Genomic DNA, 27,184 nt, shown 5'->3' on the forward strand with positions numbered 1-27,184 from the left:
GCTGGGATTACAAGTGTGCGCCACTATGCCCGGCTTATTTATTTATTGAACTTTTAAGCTTTGGTGTGAAATCATTGCACGCTCGAGAGAAGCTGCAGATCTGCACACAGCGTCCCGTGCACCCTTCATGCAGCGGCCTGCAATGGTGAGCCAGAAGGAGGGGCCACACACAATGTGAATCAGCGTGTGTGTGTGTGTGTGTGTGTGTGTGTGTTCGCGCATATGTGTAGTCCCATGCAGTTTCATCCCATGCAGAGATGCATGTAGCCACCACAATCAAAGTAGATAGCTGTCCATCACCAGAAAAGGGTTCCCTCTGCACCTTGCTGCACCGCCCCTCGCCCCGCAGCCCCGATCCTAGCCTCTGTTTCCATAATCTTGCCCTTCCAGAGTGGATCTAACAATCAGAGGTATTTCCATCGTTTTGGGTTCTCCACACTGAGCACATATCGTGCTGAGCATCATAAAAGAGTTTAAAGAAAATGAACTGCTAGAGCATGAATTTAAAATGTCCCCTAAGGCCGGGCGTGGAGCGCACGCTTGTAATCCCCGCGCTTGGGAGGCTGAGACAGGAGGATCGCGCAGGTTCGAAGCCAGCCTCAGCTACTGAGTGAGGCTCTCGGCAACTTAGTGAGACCCTGTTTCCAAATAAAATATAAAATAGGTCTGGGAGTATAGCCCGGAGGTAGAAAAGCCCCTGGGTTCCATCCCCAGTACCACCAAATAAATAAATAATAAATAAACAAAAATAAAATGTCCCCTAAGCCAGGCATGGTGATGCACGCTTGTAATCCCAGCATTTGGGAGGCTGAGACACTACTTAGTGAGGCCCCTTGCAATTCAGGGAGACCCTGTTTCAAAATAAAGAATAAAAAATATGTCTGGGAGCCAGGTGTGGTGGCGCGTGCATGTAATTCCAGTATTTGCAAGGCTGAGACAGGAGGATCGTGTAGGTTCAAAGCCAGCTTCAGCTACTTAGTGAGGCCCTCTGCAACTTAGTAAACCCCTGTTATAAAATAAAGAATAAAAAATGGGTTTGGGGTGTAGCTCAGAGGTACAATGCCCCTGAGTTCAATCCCCAGTACTGCAAAATAAATAAATAAATAAACAAATAAATAAATAGATAGGGCTGGGGGTGTAGCTTGGAGGTAGAATGCCCCTAAATTCAATCCCTAGTACTGCAAAAAATAAACATAAATAAAATAAAATGTTCCCTACAAGCTCAAGGGTTGGACACATGACCCCATGCATGTGCTGGAGGAGGTGGGCCACCAGAGGCGCCGTCTTGGGGACCAGCTCTCTCTATCTACGTTCCTCTACCACCTGGCCTCGGAGCCAGCCCTGTTGATGGAAACCTCTGAGACCAGGAAGCCCACGAACCTCTCCTCCTCTAAGCTGTTCTTGGTCACAGCGTCAGGGAGGCCGACCAGAACACAAACACAAAGCCGTGGACACTGCCTGCAGATGGGGACAGTCCTGTTTCTTCTACACTGACAGCCTCGCGGTGTGTCATGGCAGCTGGCCTGCGTGCCAAAGGCTTTTGTTTTTGGTGTTGAGGATTTTGGGGGGAGGGACACTCTACGTCCAGGCTACACCCCAAGACTGTGTGTGTGTGTGTGTGTGTGTGTGTGTGTGTGTGTGTGTGAGTGACCAGGGATTGGACCCAGGGGCGGTCCACCTCTGTACTACATCCCTCGACCCTACTTTTTAAATTTTGAAACAGGGTCTCACTAAGTTACAGAAGGCCTGGCTCAATTTCTGAGGCTGGCTTTGAATCTGTGGTCCTCCTGCCTCAGCCTCCCACGTACTGGGATTACAGGTGTGTGCCCCCACGCCCGGCTCATGTGCTATTCTTATACCTAATTGCCCATGGATGACTCAGGAGTCCGTAGGGACTGCCCCCTGGGCCAGGGTGGCAGGGCAGGCACAATCCCCACTTGTGAGTCCAACAGGACCGGCTCCGCGGCAGCCTCAGCAGTCCGGTCACCCTGGCTGCCAGCCCACGGGGCCTGAGCCCGCGGCTTCTCCCCCTACCCCCGGGCTGTGGATCTGGGACCTGGCTGGACTCTGAGTATGGCAGTGATGGGGGCGGGGTAGACCTGGTTTGAATGGACCACAAGGAGAGAGGGAGGTAGGTGAGGTTAGCAGGGTCTAGGAAGAGACAGAAAGCTCAGGTCCAGACCCCGGCGGGGAGGGGCCGTGTCCTCGGTGGCCCCTGGCGACAGCTGGGCCTGGCTCTCCCTCCCATTAGCCCTCAGCTTCTTGGGGCCGACAACAGACAGTGTCCTGGTTAGCACCTAGCGAAGGCAGCTTCGGGCCTCGCCTCCGGCCGCCTGACCCGTAGGGTCCTCTCTGCCCAGGCTTCATGCTCGGGTCAGGCCGGGACTCGGAAGATACATAAAGGGATTTTTCATCTAACAAACAATCAGATCAAACTCTTCCAACCCTGGAGGTGGTTCTGGCACCCACTTTTTTTTTTTTTTTTTTTTTTTGCAGTACTAGAGATGGAACCCAGGGACATTCTACCTTCAAGTGACACCCCCAGCCCTATTATTTATTTATTTATTTATTTATTTATTTATTTATTTATTTATTTATGCAGTACTGGGGATGGAACCCAGGGGCATTCTACCTGTGAGTTATACCCCCAGTCCTATTTTTTTTTTTTTTTGGTGGTGGTACTGGGGGTGGAACCCAGAGGCCTTCTACCTCCGGGCTATACTCTCAGACCTATTTTATATTTTATTTGGAAACAGGGTCTAAGTTGCCGAGAGCCTCACTAAGTAGCTGAGGCTGGCTTCAAACCTGCGTGATCCTCCTGTCTCAGCCTCCCAAGCGCGGGGATTACAAGCGTGCGCCACCACGCCCAGCTCATACCCCAAGTCCTAGTTTTTATTCTTTATTTTGAAACAGGGTCTCCCTGAATTGCAAGGGGCCTCACTAAGTAGTGTCTCAGCCTCCCAAATGCTGGGATTACAAGCGTGCATCACCATGCCTGGCTTAGGGGACATTTTATTTTTGTTTATTTATTATTTATTTATTTGGTGGTACTGGGGATGGAACCCAGGGGCTTTTCTACCTCCGGGCTATACTCCCAGACCTATTTTATATTTTATTTGGAAACAGGGTCTCACTAAGTTGCCGAGAGCCTCACTCAGTAGCTGAGGCTGGCTTCGAACCTGCGCGATCCTCCTGTCTCAGCCTCCCAAGCGCGGGGATTACAAGCGTGCGCCACCACGCCCAGCTCATACCCCAAGTCCTAGTTTTTATTCTTTATTTTGAAACAGGGTCTCACTGAGTTGCAAAGGGCCTCACTGAGTAGCTGAGGCTGTCCGCGAACCGCGATCCTCCTGTCTCAGCCTCCCAAATGCTGGGATGACATGGGTGTGCCACCGCGTCTGGCTCGGCACCCACCATAACCGGCTTGGCTCCCACATTTTCTGGGAAGCCCTCCGCCCCCCACCGTGCCACCCTGGGGGACCTGGGTCCGCTGCCCCCATGGGCCTGCCCCCGCCGCCGCCCGCGCCCGCCACCTGCAGCTTGAGGTGGACGTCCTCGGGCAGCTCCTCCCCGTAGCTCCTCAGCAGCTGAATGGTCTGCTTCAGGGGCTCGAACATGCTGTCGGTGGCAGCCTGGCGCTCCTTGACCTTCATCAGGTGGCCCATCACCTCCACCAGCCCGTCGTAGTCCCCCTCCTTCAGCGGCTTCGTCAGGCCCATCCTGGCCACCTTCATGAAGGCTTCCAGGTCGGCGAGGCTGAGGGGCAGGGCGACACCGTGATGGCCCTCCAGGGCTGGGGGACGGAGGTCAGGCCGCCTGGCTGCCCTGCATGGCCCTCGCGGGGTGGGGGGGCTGGGTCCCGCTCCTGGGCCCTTTCAGCTGGCTGAGCAGCGACCTGGACGTCCCCACCCCGCCCCGCCAGCTCAGCTCACACTGAGCCAGGAGCCCCGGCCAGCTCCAGGCCCAGCTCAGAGTTTATAGCCTTGCTGCCTGCCCACAGATGGACGTGGCTGGACATGGTGGCACCATGCCTGTCACGGCCCCGACCCCTGCCTGTGAGCCTACAGCTGTGGGTGGGTTTGTTCCACGGCAGCCCTCCCCACCAGGCCCCGGGGCTCCTCGGCATCTGCCATCTGGACTCGGAAGTGCTCGGTGAACAGGGCTGGACCCAGGAAGGGTGCCTCTGCTCGCGGCCAGCGCGGCCTTTCTGCTGGGGCCAGCCTTGGGGGGCAGCTTCCCCTGAGGGCTGACCTTTACCCCATACCCTTCCTGGGGAGGGGGGACAGAGGCCCCTTCGCAGGCCCCACCTGTTGAGGACGTGGTCGTTCAGGTGCCGCTTGAACATAAAGCCCCAGCGTTTGATGGTGTTGAGCAGGGCCTGCTTGAAGGGCCGGCAGTCACACTGCAGCCAGCCGTGGAACACCTTGGTGTTCTCGTACCTGGACACCTCCTCATACAGCTTCTCGTAGGAGTCGATCTAAGACGGACGAGCGCACCTGTCAAGGCCCCCAGCTCGCCACCCAGCCCAGCCAACCCCCGATGGCCCGCTTTGAGCTATGAAGGGGCCCAAGAGGCTGGGCTCTCAGGAGGCCCTGAGTACAAGCCGGCTCTCCTCTGCCAGTGCCCCTGGGGGGCCTCCGAGCCCCCAGAGTCTGTCACTAGAAGGGGACAGACCACGGGAGAGGGACAGACCCAGGCAGCACCTGCAGAGGTTTTTTTTGTTTTTGTTTTTGTTTTTTTTGGTACTGGGGATGGAACCCAGGGGCATTCTACTTCCGAGCCACACCCACATCTACGTTTTTTATTTTTTATTTTGAAACAGGGTTTCACTAAGTTGTGGAGAGCCTCACTAAGTAGCTGAGGCTGTCCGCGAACCACGATCCTCCTGTCTCAGCCTCCCAAATGCTGGGATGACAAGCGTGCGCCACCACGCCCGGCTAGCCCAGCGTTTTAAATCGATTACCCCAGCTTTGAGTGGAGCCCCGTGACCCTCTCTATTAGCGGACTTAGCCCTGCTCGCACGCACCTGCTGCTGGAACTGCTCCAGGGCGGGCGGCGTCTTGGGGATGCTGTCGTCCGTCCGGGCGTCCAGCTCCTCCAAGGTGGGCACGTGCCCGAAGATGAGGAAGTTCTTCATGAACTCCTGGAGGTCGTCCATCCAGAGGTAGGAGTAACGCTCAAAGGAGTCCTGGTACTCCTCGGCCTCCTTCATAGCGTTGATGACCAGGCTGGACAGCTCCTCCCGCATCTCTATGAGGTCTGGGATGTCTTCCAGGTCCGTCTGGAGGCGGGGGGGGGGGTGAAGCCAGCAGGTGAGGCAATCGGGAACTTGTTCTCCGTGCCTCGGGAAGGAGCTCTCCAATGGTGCTCGGCTCCCAGGACGGGGAAACCCGCTCATCCATGACACTCTCCTGAGAGAGGCTTTTGCCTGGTGGAGCCGAGATGGTGCCCACGTCCGTGCTCAGTCAGCCCACGTGGTGGGCCACGGGAGAAGGGGAGACTGGGGACACAGACAGGGGTCACATGGACCCACAGGTGTCCTGCCAGCCTCGGGGCGCAGTCTTGGGGCCGACCGTGCCTGAGCCGATCACCAGCCTGGGACAGTGGGACCTGCAGGTCAGTGTGCGGAGTCAGGCGAGTCACGCCCAGAGACACAGGCTGCTCCTGGTGGCTTTTCCTAGCTCAGTTCCCAAGGTCCCTGGGCTTTTATTTTTTGGTATCCATAGGCCATTCTACCTGCAAGCTATACCCCAGCTCATTTTTTAAAAATTGGCTTTTAATACTCCAGGATAGAACCCAGGGGCATTGTACCTCTGAGCTACACTCCCAGTCCTATTTTTTAGTATTTTTATTTTTGAGACAGGGTCTCACTGAGTTGCGAAGGGCCTCATTAAGGAGCGGAGGCTGGCCGCCAACCACGATCCCCCGGTCTTCGCCTCCCGATGCTGGGATCACAAGCGTGTGCCACTACGCCTGGCCTCCCACACAATTAAATTGGTTACTCGGAAACAGGGCCTCACTAAGTTGCTGAGAACCTCACTAAGTTGCCGAAGCTGGCTTTGAGCCTTCATCCTCCTGTCTCAGCCTCCCAAGTACTGGGGTTCCAGGCGCGGGCCGCCAGGCCTGGCTCGGCCGCGCACCTTAGAAGCCGTCCTTGACCGTCCCGGTGCGAGCTGCTTCCTCTCCTCACTACGCACGCACACCGTGCATGTCGCACACACACGGATACACAAACTCAGCCGTGTGCGGGCACCTGCAGACACGCGCGAGTGTGCAGACACCCCTCCCTTTCTGAAGCACAGAGCATCCTACAGCAACCATCTGCTATTACTAACAACACACGCCCATTACAGGAAAGTGCAGACAGCACACAAATATGTGAAATGAAAGCCTCTGTGCACAGCCCGGCCCGCCTCCCTCTTCTCCTGGGCGCCATAGATGAGCGCATCCACAGAAAGACAGGCTTTTGTTTGCTTTAACAAATGAGATCATGTTCTAAATACCAACCCACAACTTTATAAGCATTTGACGGCGCGTCCCATCTCTCCCCAAGGCTGGTTCAGGACTCACACTTGGTGGGACGAGCCAGCCTGTACTAAACGAGTCCCCTCTGTGACGGGCACTGCAGTCTCTCCAGACCTCATTTATCATCATAAAAACAAACGCTCCATCAACACACCTCCTGCACCCCAGAATCTGACGTGGCTCGGGGTGCTTTGCGCACTTGGGTCTGTGGCGAGGAAGACTGTGCAGAAAGCACCCCAGTGCTTCAACCGCGGCACAGGCCGGGTCCGTGGCACACATCTGAAATCCCAGGAATTGCCAAGCTAAGACAGGAGGATCACAGGTTTGAGGCCACCCTCGGCAATTTATCGATACCCTGTTTCAAAATAAAAAAAACATGCCGGGCATGGGGCGCACGCTTGCAATCCCCGCGCTTGGGAGGCGGAGACAGGAGGATTGCGGAGGTTTGAAGCCAGCCGCGCTGGCTTAAGAGACCCTGTTTCTGCCGGGCGTGGTGGCGCACGCTTGTAATCCCCGGGCTTGTAATCCCCGGGCTTGGGAGGCGGAGACAGGAAAATCGCGCAGGTTCGAAGCCAGCCTCAGCTGGCTTAAGAGACCCTGTTTTCAAATAAAAATATAAAAAATAGGTCTGGGAGTGTAGCCCAGAGGTAGAAGGCTTCCAGGAACCCCAGTACCACAAATAAATAAATAAATTAAATAAATAAATAAATAAAATACATAAATAAATAAAATAAATACATAAATAAAACACAAAATGGGCTGGGAGTGTAACTCGTAAGTAGAATGCCACTGGGTTCAATCCCTTATATCGAAAACAGATTTGCTGCAGCCATGCGTGGTGGCGCGTGCTTATAATCCCAGTATTGAGGAGGCTGAGATGGGAGGATTACAGCTAGCTACTTAGTGAGGCCCTCAACTTGGTGAGACCCTGTTTCAAAAATAAAGAATTAAAAATAGGGTTGGGGGTGTAGCTTGGAGGTAGAATGCCCCTGAGTTCCATCCCAGTAGTGCAAAAATAATAAATAAATAAATAAATAAAATAAGCCAGGCGTGGTGGTGCACACTTATAATCCCAGTGCTTGTTAAGCTGGGACAGAAGGATCACACAGGTTTGCAGCCAGCCTCAGCTACTTAGTGAGACTCCACAACTCAGTGAGAACCTGTTTCAAAATAAAGAATAAAGCCGGGCGTGGTAGCGCACGCTTGTAATCCCCGCGCTTGGGAGGCAGAGACAGGAGGATCGCGCAGGTTCAAAGCCAGCCGTGCGTGCTGGCTTAGGAGACCCTGTTTCCAAATTAAAATGTAAAAGTAGGTCTGGGAGTGTAGCCTGGAGGTAGAAGGGCTTCCAGGAACCCCAGTACCACCAAAATAAATAAATAAATAAATAAATAAATAAATAAATAAATAAATAATAAAAAATAAGAGCTGGGAGTATAGCTTGGAGGTAGAATGCTTCTGGGTTCAACTCCCAATACCCCCCCCCCAAAAAAATCCAGCCTCAGCAACTTAGTGATGTTCTCAGCAACCTAGTGAGACCTTGTTCCCAAATAAGAAACTGGACTGGAGGTATACCCTGGCTTCAATCCCCAGTACCCCCCCCCACACACACACCCCAAGTGAATAAACAGGACAGGACGAGTTGGTAGGAGAGGGGAGCAAGCGTACCTGGCTTAGTCCAGGAATGGAACCAGGCAGCTGGGGTGGGGCCCCTTCGGGAGGAGGGGTTCGGGGAAGAGGGAATCGGGCCTGGGGTCCTGGGGACCCGGTGGGCTAGAAGCCTTGTATCTCTGTCGCATTCAGAGCCGTAGACCGTGACATGGGAATGGCCAGGCGTCGCCAGGTTGGGAGGCCATTCCAAAGCGAGAGGCCACGATGCCCCGGGGGGAGGCAGCAGCCCGGAGCCAGGACTCACCTTGTAGTTCATCTTGCCCTTGGCCAGCCGGGGGATGAGCCTGGCTATGTTATAGATGTCACTGACCAGGCCCTCGATCAGCACCAGGAAGCCGCTCTCCGAGCCCACCTCGAGCGAGGGGTTGAAGGTCAGCCCGTCCTCGTCCAGCTCCATGCGGACCTCGAATAGGGGGGCGACGCTCTCCTGAAATGAGCCACCGTGGGGTCAGTGCCTCGGTCGCCTTCTGCCTCAGTGCCCAGGTGTGCCCGAGGCGAGGCGTCTGCCGCCGGCCTGGACGGCTCCAGAGATCTGCATGGCCCCTCCCCGGAGCCTTCCATGGGAGCCCAGGCCGCAGCCAGCAGCCCTGGGGGCTCATCCCTGCCGCGTGGCACCTGCCGTTGCTTACCTCCCAATTCCCACGGATATATAAAAGGAGGTGCAGCATTTTCTGGAATGGACATTTAGCTGCCCTGCCTCTCTGGGTTCCCTTGAGGACAAACTGACCCAGCCAATCACACGCCAAGAGTGGCCAGCACTCACGATCTCACGTTCCGGTTTGCAAAGCTCACACACGGCTTCGGCCCTGGTGAGGCTCAAGGCTCCAGGTGCTGGCCTGGTCTATAAGGGGCCGGGACCAAGGTGGACCAGCGGCCCTCAGAGTGCGCGAGGTCCACAGGTGGCTGTGTGATCTGTGCCACCACCCGAGCTCCCAGGCCCAGGCCCAGCAGACCTGCGGGTGGACTCATGAGCCCGCCGAGGTCTCTGGCCGGGGAGGGCTGCTCGCCACGCCTGAGGGGCGCTGGGTGGTATAAAGGGCATGCGCTTAGGGGACTAGGCTTCCCTGAAGTCTGACCCAGAGGTCTGCTCCTGCCCTGGGCCACTGGCAAGCAGGACTCCCTGGGATGCTTTGTGGACACTTGGCTATCACGTTAGTGTGTGGGCTATAAATTACAACCGCTCAACTTTGCTGCTGACGCTGCGATGCCAGGGGATGACTGATGACCTCACACCTGATCACAGCGAGGAAGTCTTCTATCCTCAGAACTGGGGTGATTGGTTCCTGCTATGGTTTGAATGTGACTCCTCACAAAAGCATGTGTTAGAAACTTTTTATTTATTTTTGTTTTTATTTTTGGTACTGGGGATTGAAGTCAAGGGCACTCTACCTCTGAGCTACACCCCCCAGCTCTATTTTTTTTTTTTTTTGAAACAAGGTTTCCCTAGGTTGTGGAGGGCCTCACTAAAGGTTGCTGAGGCTGGCCTCGAGCCCGTGATCCTCCTGTCTCAGCCTCCCAGGTACTAGGATTGCAGGTGTGCGCCAGTATACCACATAAGTTTCTATGTGCTAGAAACACAGGCAGGGGTACATGAAGGGTGGTATTTGGGTCACAAGGGCTCCCCCCCTCCCCCCACAAAGGGATTCCTGCTGGTTATAAAGGGCCTGACCCTGATGTCTCTCCCTCCTGGCCCGCCCTCTGGCCCTCCACTGTGCAAGGGCGCAGTGTGAAGGGCCTCCCCAGGAGCAGCCTCTCACTCTTAGACTCCAACCTCCAGAACCGTGAGCCAGTCCACCCTTTATTGCTTATGTTACCCAGGCTGTGGTATTATGTTCTGGCAGCAAAAAAACGGACTAAAATAGTTGCTCACCAGCCTTTGAGACACTCAAAGTGGCTCAAGCCACTGCCCTCCACGACTTATACAAGGGCCCTCCCACCCACACCCCTTTCCTGTTGCTGGGCCGGGTGGGGGCAGGTTGGGGGCTTTGAGCTGGCATTCCCGGGAATATTCAGAGTCCCTTGGGGACTCTGGGACCAAAACAGACATGAGAGGGAGGGGTCCTCTGCTGAGAGAACTGGCCTCAGTGGAATTTCCTTCATCAGGAAACTCCACACTATAGATTCCAACACAAACCTCACCTTGTGTTTATAAAAATATACATACGTGCGCACATACACACGTACACACACTCGTATTGGTATCCTGTATTGGTAACTTACGTCCAAAACCATGTTGTCCATTAGGTAATTCAGAGATTTGCGAATGAAATAGTCAAATTCATTTAAGACCATGCCGTCAATGTAGTTGACATAGTCCTTCCAGGGCAGGCTCGTTGTGTCCGCTTTGAACAATTCTGCATTCTCCTGCAAAGAAAAGCACACACTGGCTGTCTTTGAACTTGTTCAGTTTTTCTGTGTGAGAGTGTGTGTGTGTGTGTTACTAGAGATTGAACCTAGAGGCATTCTACCTCCAAGCTATACCCCCAGCCTCTTATTTTTTTATTTTGCAATAGGGGCTTGCTAAGTCGCTGAGGCTGGCCTCGAACCTGTGCTCCTACTGTCTCAGCCTCCCAAGTACAGGGAGAGCAGGTGTGTGCCACCACGCCTGCTGTTTTTTCTATCTGAACTGTTCCGTGACTGTCTGGGCCGCCCTGGTCCTTGTGCACCTGCTCCAGGCACACAGCTCTGCGCCAGCTCCCTCAGCGCGCCAGGTTCCTTCCACGTCAGAGCTTCGCCCAGGCTGCTCCTCCCATCCCCGTCAGGTCCGGCTTCTCGTTTCTCAGGCTCCAGCTCACATGCGGCCTCCTCCCATCCCTCCTTGAGCACTGCCGACCCGTCCCGGGTTGGTTCCCACCCCTGCTCTAGCAATCTGTTCTCTATGGCACCGTGATGAGTCTAGATGATTAGGTCTGTCTTCAGTCCGCATCCACCTTTGATGCACAGCTTCATGACAGCAAGGGCTGACTTTCCTATCTGACACTACACCTGGCACTTGCAGCATGCCGGGGACACGGCAGGGGCTGGCGGAGGATCGAGCAGTCAGTGGGCGCTGGATGGATAGAGGGGTGGACAGATGGATGAGTGGGCGGATGGATGGATGGGTAGATTCGTGAATAGCTGGGTGAGTGGGTAGATGGACAGTGGGTAGATGGATGGATGGATGAGTAGATGAGCAGATGAGTGGGTGGGTGGGTGGAGTCATGAATAAGTAGGTCAGTGGATAGATGGATGAGTGGGTGGATGGATGATGGATGGATAGATGGATGGATGGGTGAGTGTGTATGTGGGTGGATGATGGATGGATGGATGGATGGATGGGTGGGTGGATGAAGGAGTGGGTGGATGGATGGATGGATGGGTGGATGGATGGATGGATGGGTGGATGGATGGATGGATGGGTGAGTGGATGGATAGATGGAGGAGTGGGTGGATGGATGGATGGATGGGTGGATGGATGGATGGGTGGATGGATGGATGGGTGGATGGATGGATGGATGGATAGATGGAGGAGTGGGTGGATAGATGGATGGATGGATGGGTGGATGAAGGAGTGGGTGGATGGATGGATAGAGGGGTGAACAGATGGATGAGTGGGTGGATGGATGATGGATGAATAGATGGATGGATGGGTGAGTGTGTATGTGGGTGAGTGGATGGATAGATGGATGAGTGGGTTGGTGGGTGAATGGATGGATGGATGCACAAATGAGTAGGTGTATATATATGTGTATGTATGTATGTATGGGTAGATGGATGAATGGGTGGGTGGACAGATGGTTGAGTGGGTAGGTGGGTGGATGGGTGGATGGATGGATGGATGGATGGATGGATGGATGGATGTATGGGTGGATAGGTGGACGGACGGACAAGTGAATAGCTGGATGCATGCATGGGTAGATGGATAGATGGCGGGTGGGCTGATGGATGGGTAAATCTTTAAGACACTGAGTGCTATGGGGGGTAAAAAGCTGAACTGACTTGGTCCGCACTCTTATGCGGTTATATTCTATAAAGGGAGAGAAGGTAAAGGCTCAAATCACTTCAGTGTAAGGTGGAAATGGTCCCGGTGGCCCTGGCAGGAGTAGGACATGGCAGGCAGGCTGGTGTGGAGGGCAGTGCGGCCCATCGAGGCTGGGAGGAGGGGCTCTCATCTCACTGGCCTCGGCCCCCACCCCCTCCCCGCCCGCTCCGGCTCTGGCTCCTTGGACTCGGTCCCTGGCCTGTCTGCCCTCTTGCGGTTCCCGGGTCTGAAGCTCTCCTAACACCAAGGCGAATTGATGTCTCGTGTACTCTAGCACTTCTGGGAGTCTAAACACGCCATAGATTTACTATTTTTATTTTTGTGGTTCTGGAGATTGAACCCAGGGACATCCTACCTCAGTGCTACACCTCCAGCCCTTTTAATTTATTTTTATTTTTATTTTTATTTTTTGCGGGTCTGGGGATGGAACCCAGAGGCATTCGACCTCCGAGCTACACCCCCTGCCCCATTTTTTATTCTTTATTTTGACACCGGGTCTCACTGAGTTGCGGAGGCCTCACTAGGTAGCTGAGGCCGTCCGCGATCCTCCTGTCTCGGCCTCCCGATGCTGGGATGACGAGCGTGCGCCCCACGCCCGGCTATTTGCTGGGAGTCTCACTGTGTTGCTGAGGCTGGCCTCAAACTTGCAATCCTCCCGCCACAGCCTCCCGAGTACTGGAGTCCTAGGCGTGTGCCAGCACGCCCGGCATCAGTAGTCATTTTTACGAAGTCCCTCAGGTTCATGGCCTTCTCTCTCCCACTGTGAGAAGCCAGTGGGCGCTCAGAGGTCCCCGCGTCTCCTTACCGCCACCATGGCCTGGATCTTCACGCCGGCATCCTTGACCGCCGTGTAGCGTTTGTTCAGGTTGACCATTCTGCCATCTAAGTCCAGCAGGGCCTCTTTCTTGTTGTCCTTTCTTTCAAACAGGGGGTTGGCCGACCAGTCCTGGAAGGGACGCGTGGAGGGAGCGGCTGTTCGGTCTCCCGCATCCTCGGCCTCCTCTTTGGTGTGAGCCTCCCTCCCCGTCCTTGCTGACCTCAGGCTGGAGCCCCGTTCTCTGTAACCTGTGCCCACTCGGGGCCACGAGCAATCCTGCCTACCTTCCTGAGCAAACGACTTGAAAGTCCATTTTAATGAAAATTGAATGAAAAAGTGGTGGTGAGCAATGGCTAGCTACTATTTAGTGAGTCAACCAAGGAGGAGGGGAGGAGGGGGAGGAAGAGGAGGGGAGGAGGGGGAGGAGGAGGGGAGGAAGAGACAGATATAAACTTTCACAATGAACAAGCCAAAGGACCCCTGAAACAGGAAAGTGATGCTCCAGTGAGAAAATCATTTCAGCTTCTACATCATCTCCGCACAGGGTCCAGGGGTGTGGCGGGTGCCAAGTAACCAGAAGTCCCAGCTTGGTGGGGGCTGTGGGGCCAGGGAATCAGAGTGGGTTTGGTAGGGCATGGAATTTCATTTCCTTATGTTGTCAGAGAGATGTTGTTGAAACATGACCACTTAAAATATATAATGAACCGGGCGTGGCAGCCCAGGCGTATAATCCCATTATTCTGGAGGCTGAGACAGGGGGATTACAGGTTTGAGACTAATTGCAGCAACTTAGCGAGGCCCTGCTTCAAAATAAAGAACAAAAAGGGCCGGGGGTGTGGCTCAGAGGTAGAATGCCCCTGGGCTCCATCCCCAGTAAACCAACCAATCAATAAACAAATAAATAAAAATATAGCCAGGCGTGGTGGGGCACGCTTGTCATTCCAGCATTCGGGAGGCTGAGATAGGAGGATTGCAGGTTTGCGGACAGCCTCAGCTACAAAGTGTGGCCCTTTGCAACTCAGTGAGACCCTGTTTCAAAAATAAAGTAACTAGCCGGGCGTGGTGGCACACGCTTGTAATCCCCGCGCTTGGGAGGCAGAGACAGGAGGATCACGCAGGTTCGAAGCCAGCCGCACTCACTGGTTTAGGAGACCCTGTTTCCAAAATAAAAATGTAAAAATAGGTCTGGGAGTGTAGCCCGCAGGTAGAAGGGCTTCCGGGAACCCCAGTATCACCAAAAAAATAAAATAAAATAAATTAAAAAATAAAAAAATAAAGAAACTAAAAAGTAGGGCTGGGGGTGTAGCTCGGAGGTCGAATGCCCCTGGGTTCCATCCCCAGACCCATAAATAAATAAATAAATAAATAAATAAATAAATAAATGGACTAAAAATAGGGCTGGGAGTGTAGCTTGGAGGTACAATGCCCCTGGGTTCCATCCCCAGTACCTCAAAAAATAAAAATAAAAAATAAAAATGAAGCTACATGGTACACCCTGCACATTGACGGCAGGGGAACATCTTGGTGTGTATGTGCTGAGGACTGGACTCCGGGCATTGCGCCTCTGAGCTCCAGCCCCAGCCCTATCTCACTATGATGTGGAGTGCCTTGCCTAAGTGACTGAGGCTAGCTGTGAACCTGCCATCCTCCTGTCTCAGCCTCCGACATACTGGGATTATAAGCATGTACCACCATGCCCAACTTTATTTTTCTTTGAAAAAAAAATTTGATACTGAAAATTGAACCCAGGGGCATTCTACCGCTGAGCTACACCCTCATTCCTTTTTATCTTATTTTATCTTTTTTTTTTTTTTTTTGGTGGTACTGGGGATGGAACCCAGGTGCCTTCTACCTCCGGGCTATACTCCCAGACCTATCTTTATATTTTATTTGGAAACAGGGTCTCACTAAGTTGCTGAGAGCCTCACTAAGTAGCTGAGGCTGGCTTTGAACCTGCACGATCCTCCTGTCTCAGCCTCCCAAGCGCGGGGATTACAAGTGTGCGCCACCACGCCCGGCTTATTTATTTTTTGGTGGTACTGGGGTTCCTGGAAACCTTTCTCTGGGCTACACTCCCAGACCTATTTTTTAATATTTTTATTTGGAAACAGGGTCTCTTAAACCAGTGAGGGGCTTCGAACCTGTGCGATCCTCCTGTCTCTGCCTCCCAAGCGTGGGGATTACAAGCGTGCGCCATCACGCCCGGCTTATTTTATCTTTTTTGAAACAGGGTCTCACTGTGTTGCTGAGGGCCTTGCTGAGTGGCTGAGGCTGGCCTCAAGCCCGCGACCATCCTGCAAGCCTCCAGTACTGTAAGGTGTGAGCCACCAGGCTCAGAAAGGCTTCCTTTTGACTATGTAGCTGTGTGACTTTTGCATGTCAGGACATTTATGGAAAACCAGGGAGGAATCCAGTAAAGACTTCCCAGTGCTCTGGCCGGGCGTGTCGGGCACGCTTGTCATTCCAGCATTCGGGAGGCAGAGACTGAAGGATCGCGGTTCGCAGACGGCCTCAGCTACTTAGCGAGACCCTTCGCAACTCAGTGAGACCCTGTTTCAAAAAAAAAAAAAAATAGACTGCTGGGTGTGGTGGCGCACGCTTGTAATCCCTGCGCTTGGGAGGCAGAGACAGGAGGATTGCGCTGGTTCAGAGCCAACCTCGCTGGCTTAAGAGACCCTGTTTCCAAATTTAAAAAATATAAAAAGATAGCCAGGCGTGGTGGCGCACGCTTGTAATCCCCGTGCTTGGGAGGCGGAGACAGGAGGATCGCGCAGGTTCGAAGCCAGCCACACTGGCGTAAGAGACCCTGTTTCAAAAATATAAAATAGGTCTGAGAATGTAGCCCAGAGGTAGAAGGTCTTCCAGGAACCCCAGTACCACCAAAAAAAAAAAAAAAAAAAAAAAAAATATATATATATATATATATATATATATACACACACACACACACACATATGTCTGGGAGTGTAGCCCGGACATAGAAGGGCTTCCAGGAACCCCAGTACCACCAAATAATTAATAATAATAATAATAATAATAATAATAATAATAATAATTATGATAATAATAATAAAAAATAAGTAGACTAAGAACTAGGGCTGAGGGTGTAGCTCGGAGGTATAATACCCCTGAGTTCCATCCCCAGTACCCCCTTCCCCAAAAAAGGAAAGACTGCCCAGTGCTCTGGAAGAGGCTACAGGGAAAGAACAGGCCTGCTTTTGTGGTGCACGATGGGCCAGCTCCCAGGAAGACCGCGCCTCAGAGAACCTCTTTATTCCTGCTCTCGAGCCAGCGTGGCCTAGCCAGCCCTGCACGTGGCTCAGCTGAGATCAACAGAGTGGGACAGACGTGGATGATGACTGTATCTTTTCTAAAGCACCCCTGGCAGGTCCTCCCACCCCGCCTCCCCTCGCCCCCTCTGTGGGACCCAGGAGGCCTCCTTTAATCCCTGCTCGGGGCTCCCTGGTGTGCTTACCTTCATGGCTTGGGCAATTCCCTCGACATTTTGCTTTGCCTTTTGCATCCTGTTCTGCAAGTTATGGAGAATTTCTCGCATCTCCTGAATATACTGAAACACGTCTGAAATAAAGCACGAGGAAGTCTTACAAGGTGAACCGCTTGGCAGGATGAGGGGCTCTTCTTGGGCTGGCGGAACCCTAGCGATCCACTGTGGGGCAGCTGCTGGAAAATACATCTCCTATTCTAGAATACAAAGCAGAGGCAATCACTGCAAGTCCCCAGGCGTGGGATCGGGCACCTTGTGCCTCTCGTACAATAAGAACTTCTTCAGCCCTAAGTATGTGGACCCATCGTCGCTCTCCCGAGGAACCCCCGATTTCAGAAGGTGGAGAGCTCCCAGCCCCCAGCTAGGAACAGATGGCCAGAGACTCGAGCTTCTTTACAAAGCTGTCGGGTCCTGAGGATCTGGACAGCAAAGTCCAGACAGACCCCAATTTTAAGGATCGGGACAATAATATTTGGACCCATCCGGTTGAGACAGTGGACAGCGGATGGCCGAGGGCGGCTGAGAGGGTGACCAGGCCAGGGGTAGAACTACACTTTGCGTCAGACCTACCTCTGGCACCACGAGGGCAGTTCCATGGAGCCAGGAGGTGGACGTGGCCACTCCAGCGCTGGACGGGCTGCCCCCCGGCCCCGGGCATCAGCCCCTTGGAACAAGCGTGGCCTCCGTACCTTTGCTGTTCCAGAACAATGTTGTTTCAGCGCTTAACAGTTTGACATCGATTGCTTCCAGTTCAGAACTTATGAGTGGGTACTCCACCTCCAACACCGTAGTCTTTATCTGCAAAGCAAAGGCCACCGCCACGGGGCTTGGTTCTAAATCCAACCACAGCTTAAACTGTCGAGGATGGAACAACGGTAAGGATCCGTGTTCATCGACACCAAACCAGTTATGATTGGTGTTGTTTGGGGGGGGGGAGAATTATATGTGAATTGTATTTCAGGAGATTCCAGGTTTTAAAATGATTTTTATAACCAAAGATATCCTTTGTTATTGTATTACATGTGTGTGTATGTGTGTGTATGTGTGTGTGTATATACACATATGTACACGCATATACATATATACACTTAACTCTTCATCGTCCGTATTCTAGGGTAGGAAGAGATGGAGCCACTCTCGTGGTTAATAGAGTGACCCCAAGCTTTTTAATATTTGGCTGAGTCCAAGAAGTCTGTGCGGATAACTGGAACGCTTCTGGGATCAGAGCCTCTTCTTGGTGGCGGATCTACAGCCCGGGACCTAGCTCCGTAGGGACCCGGGATCTTCAGAGAGAGAATCTGTCCTTGTCATTAACAGACTCAATGTTTGTGACGATATAAATTCTGCCATCTTGATACAACTCCGCTCTACTCCAGCATATAACCTGGCACTCCAAAACCGGATTCACAAACAGCCCCAGCTCCGAGGGACAGTTTTCATAGATTCGTCCCTTAGGTAACAGGTGCTTTTTGGGTTTTGGAGTGCCGTTTTATCTAGCGGCATTTTGCTTTCTGTAGAGCTTTACAAAGACATGCAAGTGAAATGAGGGTTTACACATTAGATGCTGATGAGTGGCAGAGTCATTCTTTGTATAAACGAGCTGCCTTAAATAGTGACCCCCCCCCCCCGCCGGGCGTGGTGGCGCACGCTGGTCATCCCCGCGCTTGGGAGGCGGAGACAGGAGGATCGCGCAGGTTTGGAGCCAGCCGTGCTGGCTTAGGAGACCCTGTTTCCAAATAAAAAAAATATAAAAATAGGTCTGGGAGTGTAGCCCGGAGGTAGAAGGGCTTCCAGAACCACCAAATAAATAAATAAATAAATAAATAAATAAATAAATAAATAAATAAATAGTGACCCTCATCAATGCTTTAAAAGTTTTCCGACCAAGCCAGGCGTGGCCGTGCTCCTCTGTAATCCCAGTACCTGGGAGGCGGAGACAAGAGGATCACAAGTTTGATCGGTATCGGCAACCTAGTGCGACCCTCAGGAACATGGCGAGATCTTGTTCCAAAATAAAAAAATAAAAATATACCTAAGAGGTAGAACGCCCCGGGTTCAATCCCCAGTGCCCTACTCTCAAATGCTTTGAGGTCGTGAGCTCAGAATAGGTGGGTAAAGGCAGAGAAATAAAGCTGCCAGATTACCCAGAAGACCAGACAGGAGTCAGAGGGAACCTACGGGCTTATAAGGTAAGACGCTGAGGCAGGGCCCTCCATCAGGATTTGGCGGCTGCCCGACAAGGACGGTGGTCTTCGCCCAGTCGCAAAGCCCTTGCTGAGAGGACCCGAGTTATCTCCCATGTATCTCTGGAGTGTTTGCATCTGTGGCACACAGATGGAGTTCAGGACGGGAGCCCTTTTATCCAGAATTTAACCAGCGGGGTCCCTAATAACTAGACAACAGACAAAGACGGGAAGGCTGTGAGGTGCTCAGAATCCAGGGCCCCAGCAGGGCATCCTGGGAGCGGCCCGCTGGTCCCTCTTGCTATTTTTCTGCTCTGTGTGACTCCTGCAGGGCCGGGGCCGGGGCTCGCCTTTCCGTCTTCTCCTGTCTCCATCAGCATCTGACGAGCGCCTTCTGAGATTCAGTTCCAAATCCCCGGGACCCACAGGGACAGAGGCTTGCTGTCGCCTTTTGGATGAGTTACGTGTGGGTGCCCTCATGACGGCTCCCCCAAAATGGCCACATGCTAACCCCCAAAGCCCTGTGAGTACGCCCATCAACTGCCAGAAGAGAATCCACAGGGTCTTGATGGACTACCCAGGGACCTGCATAATCACGGGGTCCTTATGAGGGAGGCACAGAGGCCAGAGGAGGAGGCAGTGCAATACTGGAGCAGGGGCTGGAGCACCAGGCCTTGAAGACGGAAGGATGTGGCCATGATGGCTACTTTTACCTGACTGTGCCGTGGCGGGAGGAGCTTGGCTAAACCCTGTTCTTTTTTTTTTTTTTTTTTTTTGCAGTAGTGGGGATGGAACCCAGGGGCATTTTACTTTCAAGCTACAACCCCCAGCCCTATTTTTTTATTCTTTATTTTGAAACAGGGTCTCACTAAGTTGTAAAGGGCCTCACTAAATAGTTGAGTCTGTTTGCGAACCGCGATCCTCCTGTCTCGGCCTCCCAAATGCTGGGATGACCAGCGTGCGCCACCACGCCCGGCTCTCTCTGGGTGTTTTGAATCTTTGAGCATCTGAATTGAGGACTCAGGCAGGTGGCTGTCCCCCGCATGCGCAGGCCCCGTCCAATCCTGAGGGCAAGCGTGAAGCTGGGACGGGGCGCTGATGTCGACCCCCTTTTGTGGCTCACTGCTGACCTGGGACTTCTTGCGTCTCCTCTCCTCCGGCCCTTGGGCCGGATTCACATCACCTGCTCCCTGCTGCGCAGAACGGATTACAGCCCTGGCCTCCCCCGTTTCCAGCGTGCAGATGGCGGGTGGTAGGACTTCTCCATGATCGCAAAGCCAACTTCTCATAATAAATCTCCACATCTATCTCCATCTCCTACTAGCTCAGCTTCTCTGGAGATCCCTGATGAATGTGGGGTCTTGAACCACAGGATGCGGAGCCCCTAGAAGCTTCAAACGCTGAGGATACAGACCCTCCCAGAACCTCGTGCCTGGCGCACCTTGGCCTCTGCAGACGAGGCAGCCTGGGGAGTAGTCCTGACCCCCAGAGCAACAGGACGACAGGTCTGTGGTGTCTTAAGGCACTCGGCTAACCATACAGTGTTCACACCAGGCCCCATCTGCTGCAGTCTGGGGGCCGAGGTTGGGGAGGACTCAGTGGTCACCTGGGTGAGTCAGCTCTCCCTTGCCATAACAGACTACCCGGGAAAAGCAACTTGGCAAAGAAAAGACTTATTTCAGTTCACCACTTCCAAGGGCCACCTTTCCCAGCCTGTGGGGAGGGGTCTGTAAGAAGGGGTACCAAAAATGAAGACAGGCCGGTTGCCCTCTGCTCTCTGGGCCCAGGCTTCCCAGGCCCCCTGCTGACCCTTTCTGGCTTTCCTGCCAGGAGGCAGCACCCTGAATACACAGCTATGACACCAGAAGGGGCTGTCACCAAGGCTAACGATCCAGGGACTCTCATTAGTAATCAGTCTTTTTTTTTTTTTTTTTTTGAGGTACTAGGGATTGAACCCAGGGGCATTCTACCTCTGAGCTACACCCCCCAGCCCTATTTTTTATTCTTTGAAACAAGGTCTCACTGAGTTGCGGAGGGCCTCACTAAGTAGCTGAGGCTGTCCAAGAACCTGTGATCCTCCTGTCTCAGCCTCCCAAGTACTGGGATTACAAGCATGCACCGTCATGCCCGTCTCTTGGTGACTTGGTGACCGCAGTGTCAGGTCCCCAGGTGCAATTGACATCAGGAACCTGGGAATTCCTGAACGGTAGTGCTGTGGGTGGGCTGGCTTCCTCTCCACAGAGTGCTGGGAGATTCACGACGCTACCCTGGACTCCAGAAGCACCCTTTCCTTCCCCATCTCAACAGGAATGATGGAAGAAACCGGGCAGTGGGACTTAAAAACGTCCCTGGGGAGCGGGGCACAGCCTGTACTCCTAGTACTTAAGAGCCTGACACAGGAGGATCGCAGGTTCCAGACAGCCTCAACAAGTACTGAGACTCTCATCAACCCAGTGAGACTTTATTTCCAAATAAAAATACAAAAATAGGGCTGGGGATATAGCTCTGAGGTAGAATCCCTCTGGCTTCAATCACTAGTACCAAAGGAAAAAAAAAATACACCAGGGAAGCCAGGCGTGGTGGCGCACGCTTGTAATCCCCGCGCTTGGGAGGCTGAGACAGGAGGATCACGTTCACGGACAGCCTCAGCTACTTAGCGAGGCCCTTTGCAACTCCGTGAGACCCTGTTTCAAAATAAAGAATTAGAAATAGGGCAGGGTGTGTAGCTCGCAGGTAGAATGCCCCTGGGTTCCATCCCCAGTATCACACACACACACACACACACACACACACACACACACACACACACGCAACACAAGTTCAAGTCCAGCGGGAACAGCATCCCCGCCACTGCGTGCATAGTAAAATGCGCTCGTGCAGCCCGACCTTGGGGGCCGGCCCCGCGTCACCAGCGCTGCACCTGGCAGCCGCCCGCAGGCCGAGACTCACCTCGTTGTACCAGCCCACAATGAGCTCCAGGCTGCCCACAAACTTCCGGAAGGTCTCGTTCTCCGAGAACAGGCTCTCAGCACTGCCGGGGATCTCTTTCTGCTCCTGGAAGTTCAAGTACTTGACTTCTCTCAGGACGGCCACCAGCTGGACGACCAAGGGACGAAGCCAGGGTCAGGAGGATCAAGACGCCCTTCCCTCCTAAGGAGCCATCTTTCTGGGCGGACGGCGCGCTCACCCTTTCCTTATCTGGGTCCTCTTCCCTTGCTCCACCCCGGCTGCTGTGAGAGCTTTGCGGGTCACACCCGGGGCACCCTGGATCTAGCCCACCCTCTCCCCTCCCTCCCGCCCGCTTCTGACCCAAGAGCTCAGCCATGGGGCCGTCTATGCCACCTCTGTGGCACAGACCCAATGTGGCCCCTGTGGCCTACTCCACGGGCCCTCCAGCGCCGGACCAGCTGACCTCTGGCGCCCCGGCCCCAGGGCACCAGCAATGACTCCATTTCCAACCCAGCCTGGACCTCATGCTCCGAGATCAGAATCTAGTTGCTTCTCACCACCTTCCTTCCAGCACCCCCAGGCCATCGGCTCTCACCCAGTGCAGCAAAACCGCCTTGCTGACCCCCGCTTCTGCCCAGCCCCACAGAGAGGCAGCTTTTACAGACAAATCAGGCCAGGGCTCTCTTCTCCCCAAACCCTGCAGTGGCCACCATCTTGCCAAGCCTCCAGCCCAGTCCCCCTGGTGGTCCATGAGGGGTCCCGTCTCCTCTCTTCTGCCGTCCTACAGGCCTCCCCGCGGCCTCCGGGGTACACTGGGCGCACAGCTCCAGGACACCTTGCTCTGCTCAGAGTGCTCCCTACCCCTCTGCCTGGCCAACTCCTTTGCCGCCTGCAGGCCTTGGCCATCCAAACTTGCACCCGCCCTTCCTCCAGCCCTGGCTCCCTCTGCACCAGCCTCCCTGCTGCTCTTCTCGAGGCACCTGCTGCTCTGAGCCAGGAGCGGTAGCACACGCCCATAATCCCAGTACTTGGAGGCTGCCCCGGCCAGCCTCAGCAATTTAGTGAGGCCCTCTGCAACTTAGTGAGACCCTGTTTTAAAGTAAAGAATAAGCTAGGCGTGGTGGCTCACACTTGTAATCCCAGCATTCAGGAGGCTGAGATTGGAGGATCACCATTCACAGATAGCCTCAGCAACTCAGTGAGACCTTGAATTCAAAATAAAATAAAAAAATAGGACTGGGGGTGTAGCTTAGAGGTAGAATGCCCCTGGGTTCCATCCCCAATACCACACACAAAAAAAAATAAAGAATAAAATAGGGCTGGGAAGACAGGCGTAGTGGTGCACGCTTGTAATCCCAGCATTCGGGAGGCTGAGACAGAAGGATTGCGGTTCACGGCCAGCCTCAGCTACTTCGTGAGGCCCTTTGCAACTCAGTGAGACCCTGTTTCAAAATAAAGAATAAAAAATAGGGAAGGAGGTGTAGCTTGGAGGTAGAATGTCCCTGGGTTCCAGCCCTAGTACCACAAAAAAAAAAAAAAAAAAAAAAATAGGGCTGGGACTGTAGCTCAGAGGTAAATACCTCTGGAATCAATCCCGAGTACCACAAAAACAATCCATGGCGGCCCTAGGACATAAGCAGTCACCTCCACAACGTGGGCTGCTGGGGGCAGGAGCCTCGGTAGCTGCTCCTCTCCCCGCAGCGGCCCCTTGGCTCCCAGGCAGACGCGCCCTCGGCCCGCGCCGGGACCCACCGCCTTGCTGAAGTTGACTTGAATGAGCCTGGTGCCCAGGTCCCGCTGGAGCAGCGGCTGGCCCAGGTTGAAGTGGCAGTCCTCGTCCACCCTCTCCACCCACTGCTGGTAGGTCTTCTCGCGGCAGCCCCGCAGCAGCTCCATCATCTCGTCGTATTTCTGGTAGATCAGCTTGGCCTCCACGCTGGACATGACCCTGGAGCGGAGTCGGGTGGGGTGGTGAGACCCGGGCCCTCCTGCACACATCCCTCAGGACCCCATCCGGACGTCGGGCTGCTCAGTCTGGCAGCCCGACAAACGGGAACAGACAAACGGGAGCCGGGCGAGGTGGCGCACGCCTGCCATCCCAGTATCTGGGAGGCTGAGACAGGAGGATCGCAGGTACGAGGACAGCTTCAGCAAGTAGTGAGGTTCTCATCAACCTAGTGAGACCCTGTTTCAAAAATAAAAATAAGCCGGGTGTGGTAGCTCACGCTTGTAATCCCCACGCTTGGGAGGCAGAGATAGGAGAATCGCGCAGGTTCAAAGCCAGCCTTGCTGGCTTAGGAGACCCGGTTTCCAAATAAAAATATAAAATAGGTCTGGGAATGTAGCCTGGAAGTAGAAGGGTTTCCAGGAACCCCAGTACTACCAAAAAATAATAATAATAATAATAAAAATAATAATAATAATAAAATAAAATAAGGCTGACGGGGGTAGCTGGAGGTGGATTGCCCCTGGGTTCAATGCCCAGTACCCCCCCAAAAGAATAGACAAATGGATGATGGCCAGATCCATACATAAAAACAGAACTTGGACCCTCAACCCACACTGGCCAGCCCAGGAGGCCAAGCTGGACCTGAAGCAACTGGTCTGGAGGCATGCGGTGGGCACGCACAGGGCAGCGGGCCCAGACAGCCAGGGCTTGACTAACAGCCTTCAGCTCCCTTTGTTTTGCACCAGGCTGAGCAGAGGCAGCGTGCCCACCCGTGCATGGGGACCATGGGGCCCCGCCCCAGAGCCCGCGCCGGGGGACTCACGGGTGGTCGATGTGTTTGAGGTGCTTCACGGACACCTCCAGCCTCTCCTGCATCTCCAGGGCCCACTTGAGCTGCCCGGCCACGGGCGGCATGTTCTTGTGGATGGGCGGGATGTTGCCCTCGGCGGAGGCCGCCATCTGGGCGTCATACAGAAGCTTGGTGTTGTCCAGCTCAGTGTCGAACATCTCCAGCATGGTTGAGTACCGGGGCACCACCTCGGCAAGGATCAGCGGCCGCTCCAGGAGGCCCCCGCACATGTACAGAAGCTGGGGAGACAGCGGGGGACCCCTGTCTTCGCTGGGGTCCTTGCCACCCACCCTGTCCCGAGCCCATGGCCAGGGCCAAGAAAACACACGTCTCTCCAGAACAGCAGCGGCGTTCGAGGGGAGCCTGGATGGCTTCTGAGCTATTGTACACGGAAGCCCAAAGCCCTCGGCTGTTAACCAGTGGTGCCGACTAAGTGCAGGGTCCGGGAGAGCGCGCCCCGGGCCCAGGCAGGAGGAGGATGTGCACAGGCACGCATCAGACAATTAGAAAGTACACCCTAGGCAGCTGCAGGAGGGCATCTATGTGGCCAGGGCCAACACTAATAACCAGACAGCAAGGTGCTTAATCTACACACTCCCCCCTCCTCGGAAGGGGACCGTCACCCTAGGGGCGCACCCAGGCAAGAAATGCCACCGCCAGGAAGTTGGTTTTGCTCTGAAAGATCCAGGGGGTGGGATGGGGAGAGGAAGAGGGCAGACAAGGCCAGAGGGGGCCCGGAGAGGGAGGACGAACGTGGACCCCACGGGGCTCCTAATCCCTAAGTTCACCAGGTGATGGCGTCAGTGGGAAATCCTCGCGGCCTGTGACTCTTGGACTGGCCCCAGATTTGGGTTTGAAAAATAAATGACCACTGTCCTTAACAATGGCCTTTTGAGCGAAGATTGAAGCAGGACTACGAAGAAGGAATGAGACTTTCAACCCCCACCCCACCCCCGGAACCATGAAACTGCTGCAGGTCCTCAGGAGCAGATAGACCCTCAGGTGTCTAGCTGGCCCCTGCTCCCCGTCACCTGCACACACAGGCCGCCATCACCTTCATTCTTTAAAAATTGACATGTAGTCAGGTGATGTGGTGCACACCTTTAATCCCAGGAGGCTGAGACAGGACGATCGCAGATTCAAGGTCAGCCTCAGCCACTTAGTGAGACTCGGCAATCTAGCAAAACCCTGCTCAAAAAAAAATTTTTTTTTTAAAGCTTGGAGATAGGATGCTCCTGCTCCTGGGTTCAATCCCCAGTACCAAAAAACAAACAAAAAAATCAAAAAGTAACAATCTGGAAGAAAAAAGTTCCATTTCCTGCTTTAAAACTCTCCTGGCAGCTGGGCGTGGTGGCGCACGCTTGTCATCCCAGCATTTGGGAGGCTGAGACCGGAGAATTGAAGTTCACAGACAGCCTCAGCTACTTAGTGAGGCCCTTTGAAACTCGCGAGCGAGACCCTGTTTCGAAGTAAAGAATTAAAAAAAATAGTGCCAGGCCTGTAACTCAGAGGTCGAATGCCCCTGGGTTCCATCCCCAGTACCACAAGGAAAAAAAGAAAAAAGAAAAAAAAAACCCAACACAGTTGGAGGTGTAGGTTGGTGGTAGAATGTCCTGGGTTCCATTTCCAGTACCACAAAGAAAGAAAGAAAGAAAGAAAGAAAGAAAGAAAGAAAGAAAGAAAGAAAGAAGGCTGAGAGTATAGCTTGGAGGTAGAATGCCCCTGGGTTCCATCCCCAGTACCAGAGGTTGGGGAAAATATACTGTGTGACTTTGAGTGTTATATTAGTAAGACTGCAATTGAGCCAAATGTGGTGGTAAGATCCTGTTTTAAAATAAAAAGAGCTTGGTCATAACTCAGAGGTAGAATGCCCCTGGTACAATCCCCAGTAACACACACACACACACACACACACACACACACACACACACACACACACACACACTGGAATGGGCTGAGCACAGCGGCACACACCTATCATCCTAGTACTTGGGAGGTGGAGATAGGAGGATCACAGGTTTGAGGCCAGCCTCAGCAACTTAGCAAGACCTTATTTCAGAAGTAAAAAATTAAAAATCAAAAAATGACTGATGATGTAGCTCAGAGGTAGAAAACCTCTTGGTACAAAAAAAAAAAAAAAGACTGGGACAGAATAAAGGAATTTGCCTTTGTCTCAGGCCATGATCCCAGGTGAACCGCCCATGAGCACCTGGTGAATTAAAGCCGATAGAAGTGATGTAGGTTGTGGATTTAATGTTACTTAGTAAACTCTGATGTTGCGGAAAGACACAAACCTGTCCGGTCTATGTTGATGGCGTTTCTTGCTCACGACACTGGGTGGACAGTTACTAAACTTTTCTCATTTTTCTGAGCCTCATTCCTCCTCGGCACAGCTGGGGGGAGATGCCTTTGTAGGGGTGCCAGGAGGTGACATGCCAGCCGCCTGGCCTGCTTCATCCTTCTGCCGTTTAACTTTGGAGACCCAGCCATTGAGACCTCCAAACTAAAGGACTGACTCTAAACTTCTGTGCCCTGAGACTTTGTGTTCGTTGCCTAACAGGGCTCTATGCCAATATTCTAGTATTCAGTATTAAAGCCCAGCCACCTCCCTACGAAGTCCAATGCAACTTACCATTCTCCCTCAACCAGAGCCACCTCCGTATGCTACAAAGGGCAAAGCCCCTACTGTGTGCTGGGCTGGGTCCTAACTGAGCCCAA

At 53.5% G+C, this 27,184-nt stretch overlaps 1 protein-coding gene across 2 annotated transcripts in view; it reads right to left on the reverse strand.

Moving 5' to 3' along the window:
* DNAH17 (dynein axonemal heavy chain 17) overlaps window positions 1-27,184 on the reverse strand; it is a gene marked incomplete at both ends in the record, with an annotated part of 104,593 nt that overhangs the window by 68,768 nt on the left and 8,641 nt on the right. For both annotated transcript variants that reach the window (XM_080712247.1, XM_080712246.1), the window contains 11 exons: window positions 3,534-3,756; window positions 4,308-4,477; window positions 5,027-5,281; window positions 8,438-8,620; window positions 10,414-10,557; window positions 13,020-13,160; window positions 16,507-16,610; window positions 17,226-17,334; window positions 21,669-21,815; window positions 23,421-23,616; window positions 24,440-24,705. In XM_080712247.1, the coding sequence (XP_080568373.1) occupies window positions 3,534-3,756; window positions 4,308-4,477; window positions 5,027-5,281; window positions 8,438-8,620; window positions 10,414-10,557; window positions 13,020-13,160; window positions 16,507-16,610; window positions 17,226-17,334; window positions 21,669-21,815; window positions 23,421-23,616; window positions 24,440-24,705 (1,938 nt within the window). The remainder of the gene's footprint in view (window positions 1-3,533; window positions 3,757-4,307; window positions 4,478-5,026; window positions 5,282-8,437; window positions 8,621-10,413; window positions 10,558-13,019; window positions 13,161-16,506; window positions 16,611-17,225; window positions 17,335-21,668; window positions 21,816-23,420; window positions 23,617-24,439; window positions 24,706-27,184) is intronic.

Source organism: Muscardinus avellanarius (assembly GCF_963383645.1).
Source record: "Muscardinus avellanarius genome assembly, chromosome: 16".
Classification (NCBI taxonomy): Eukaryota; Metazoa; Chordata; class Mammalia; order Rodentia; family Gliridae; genus Muscardinus; species Muscardinus avellanarius.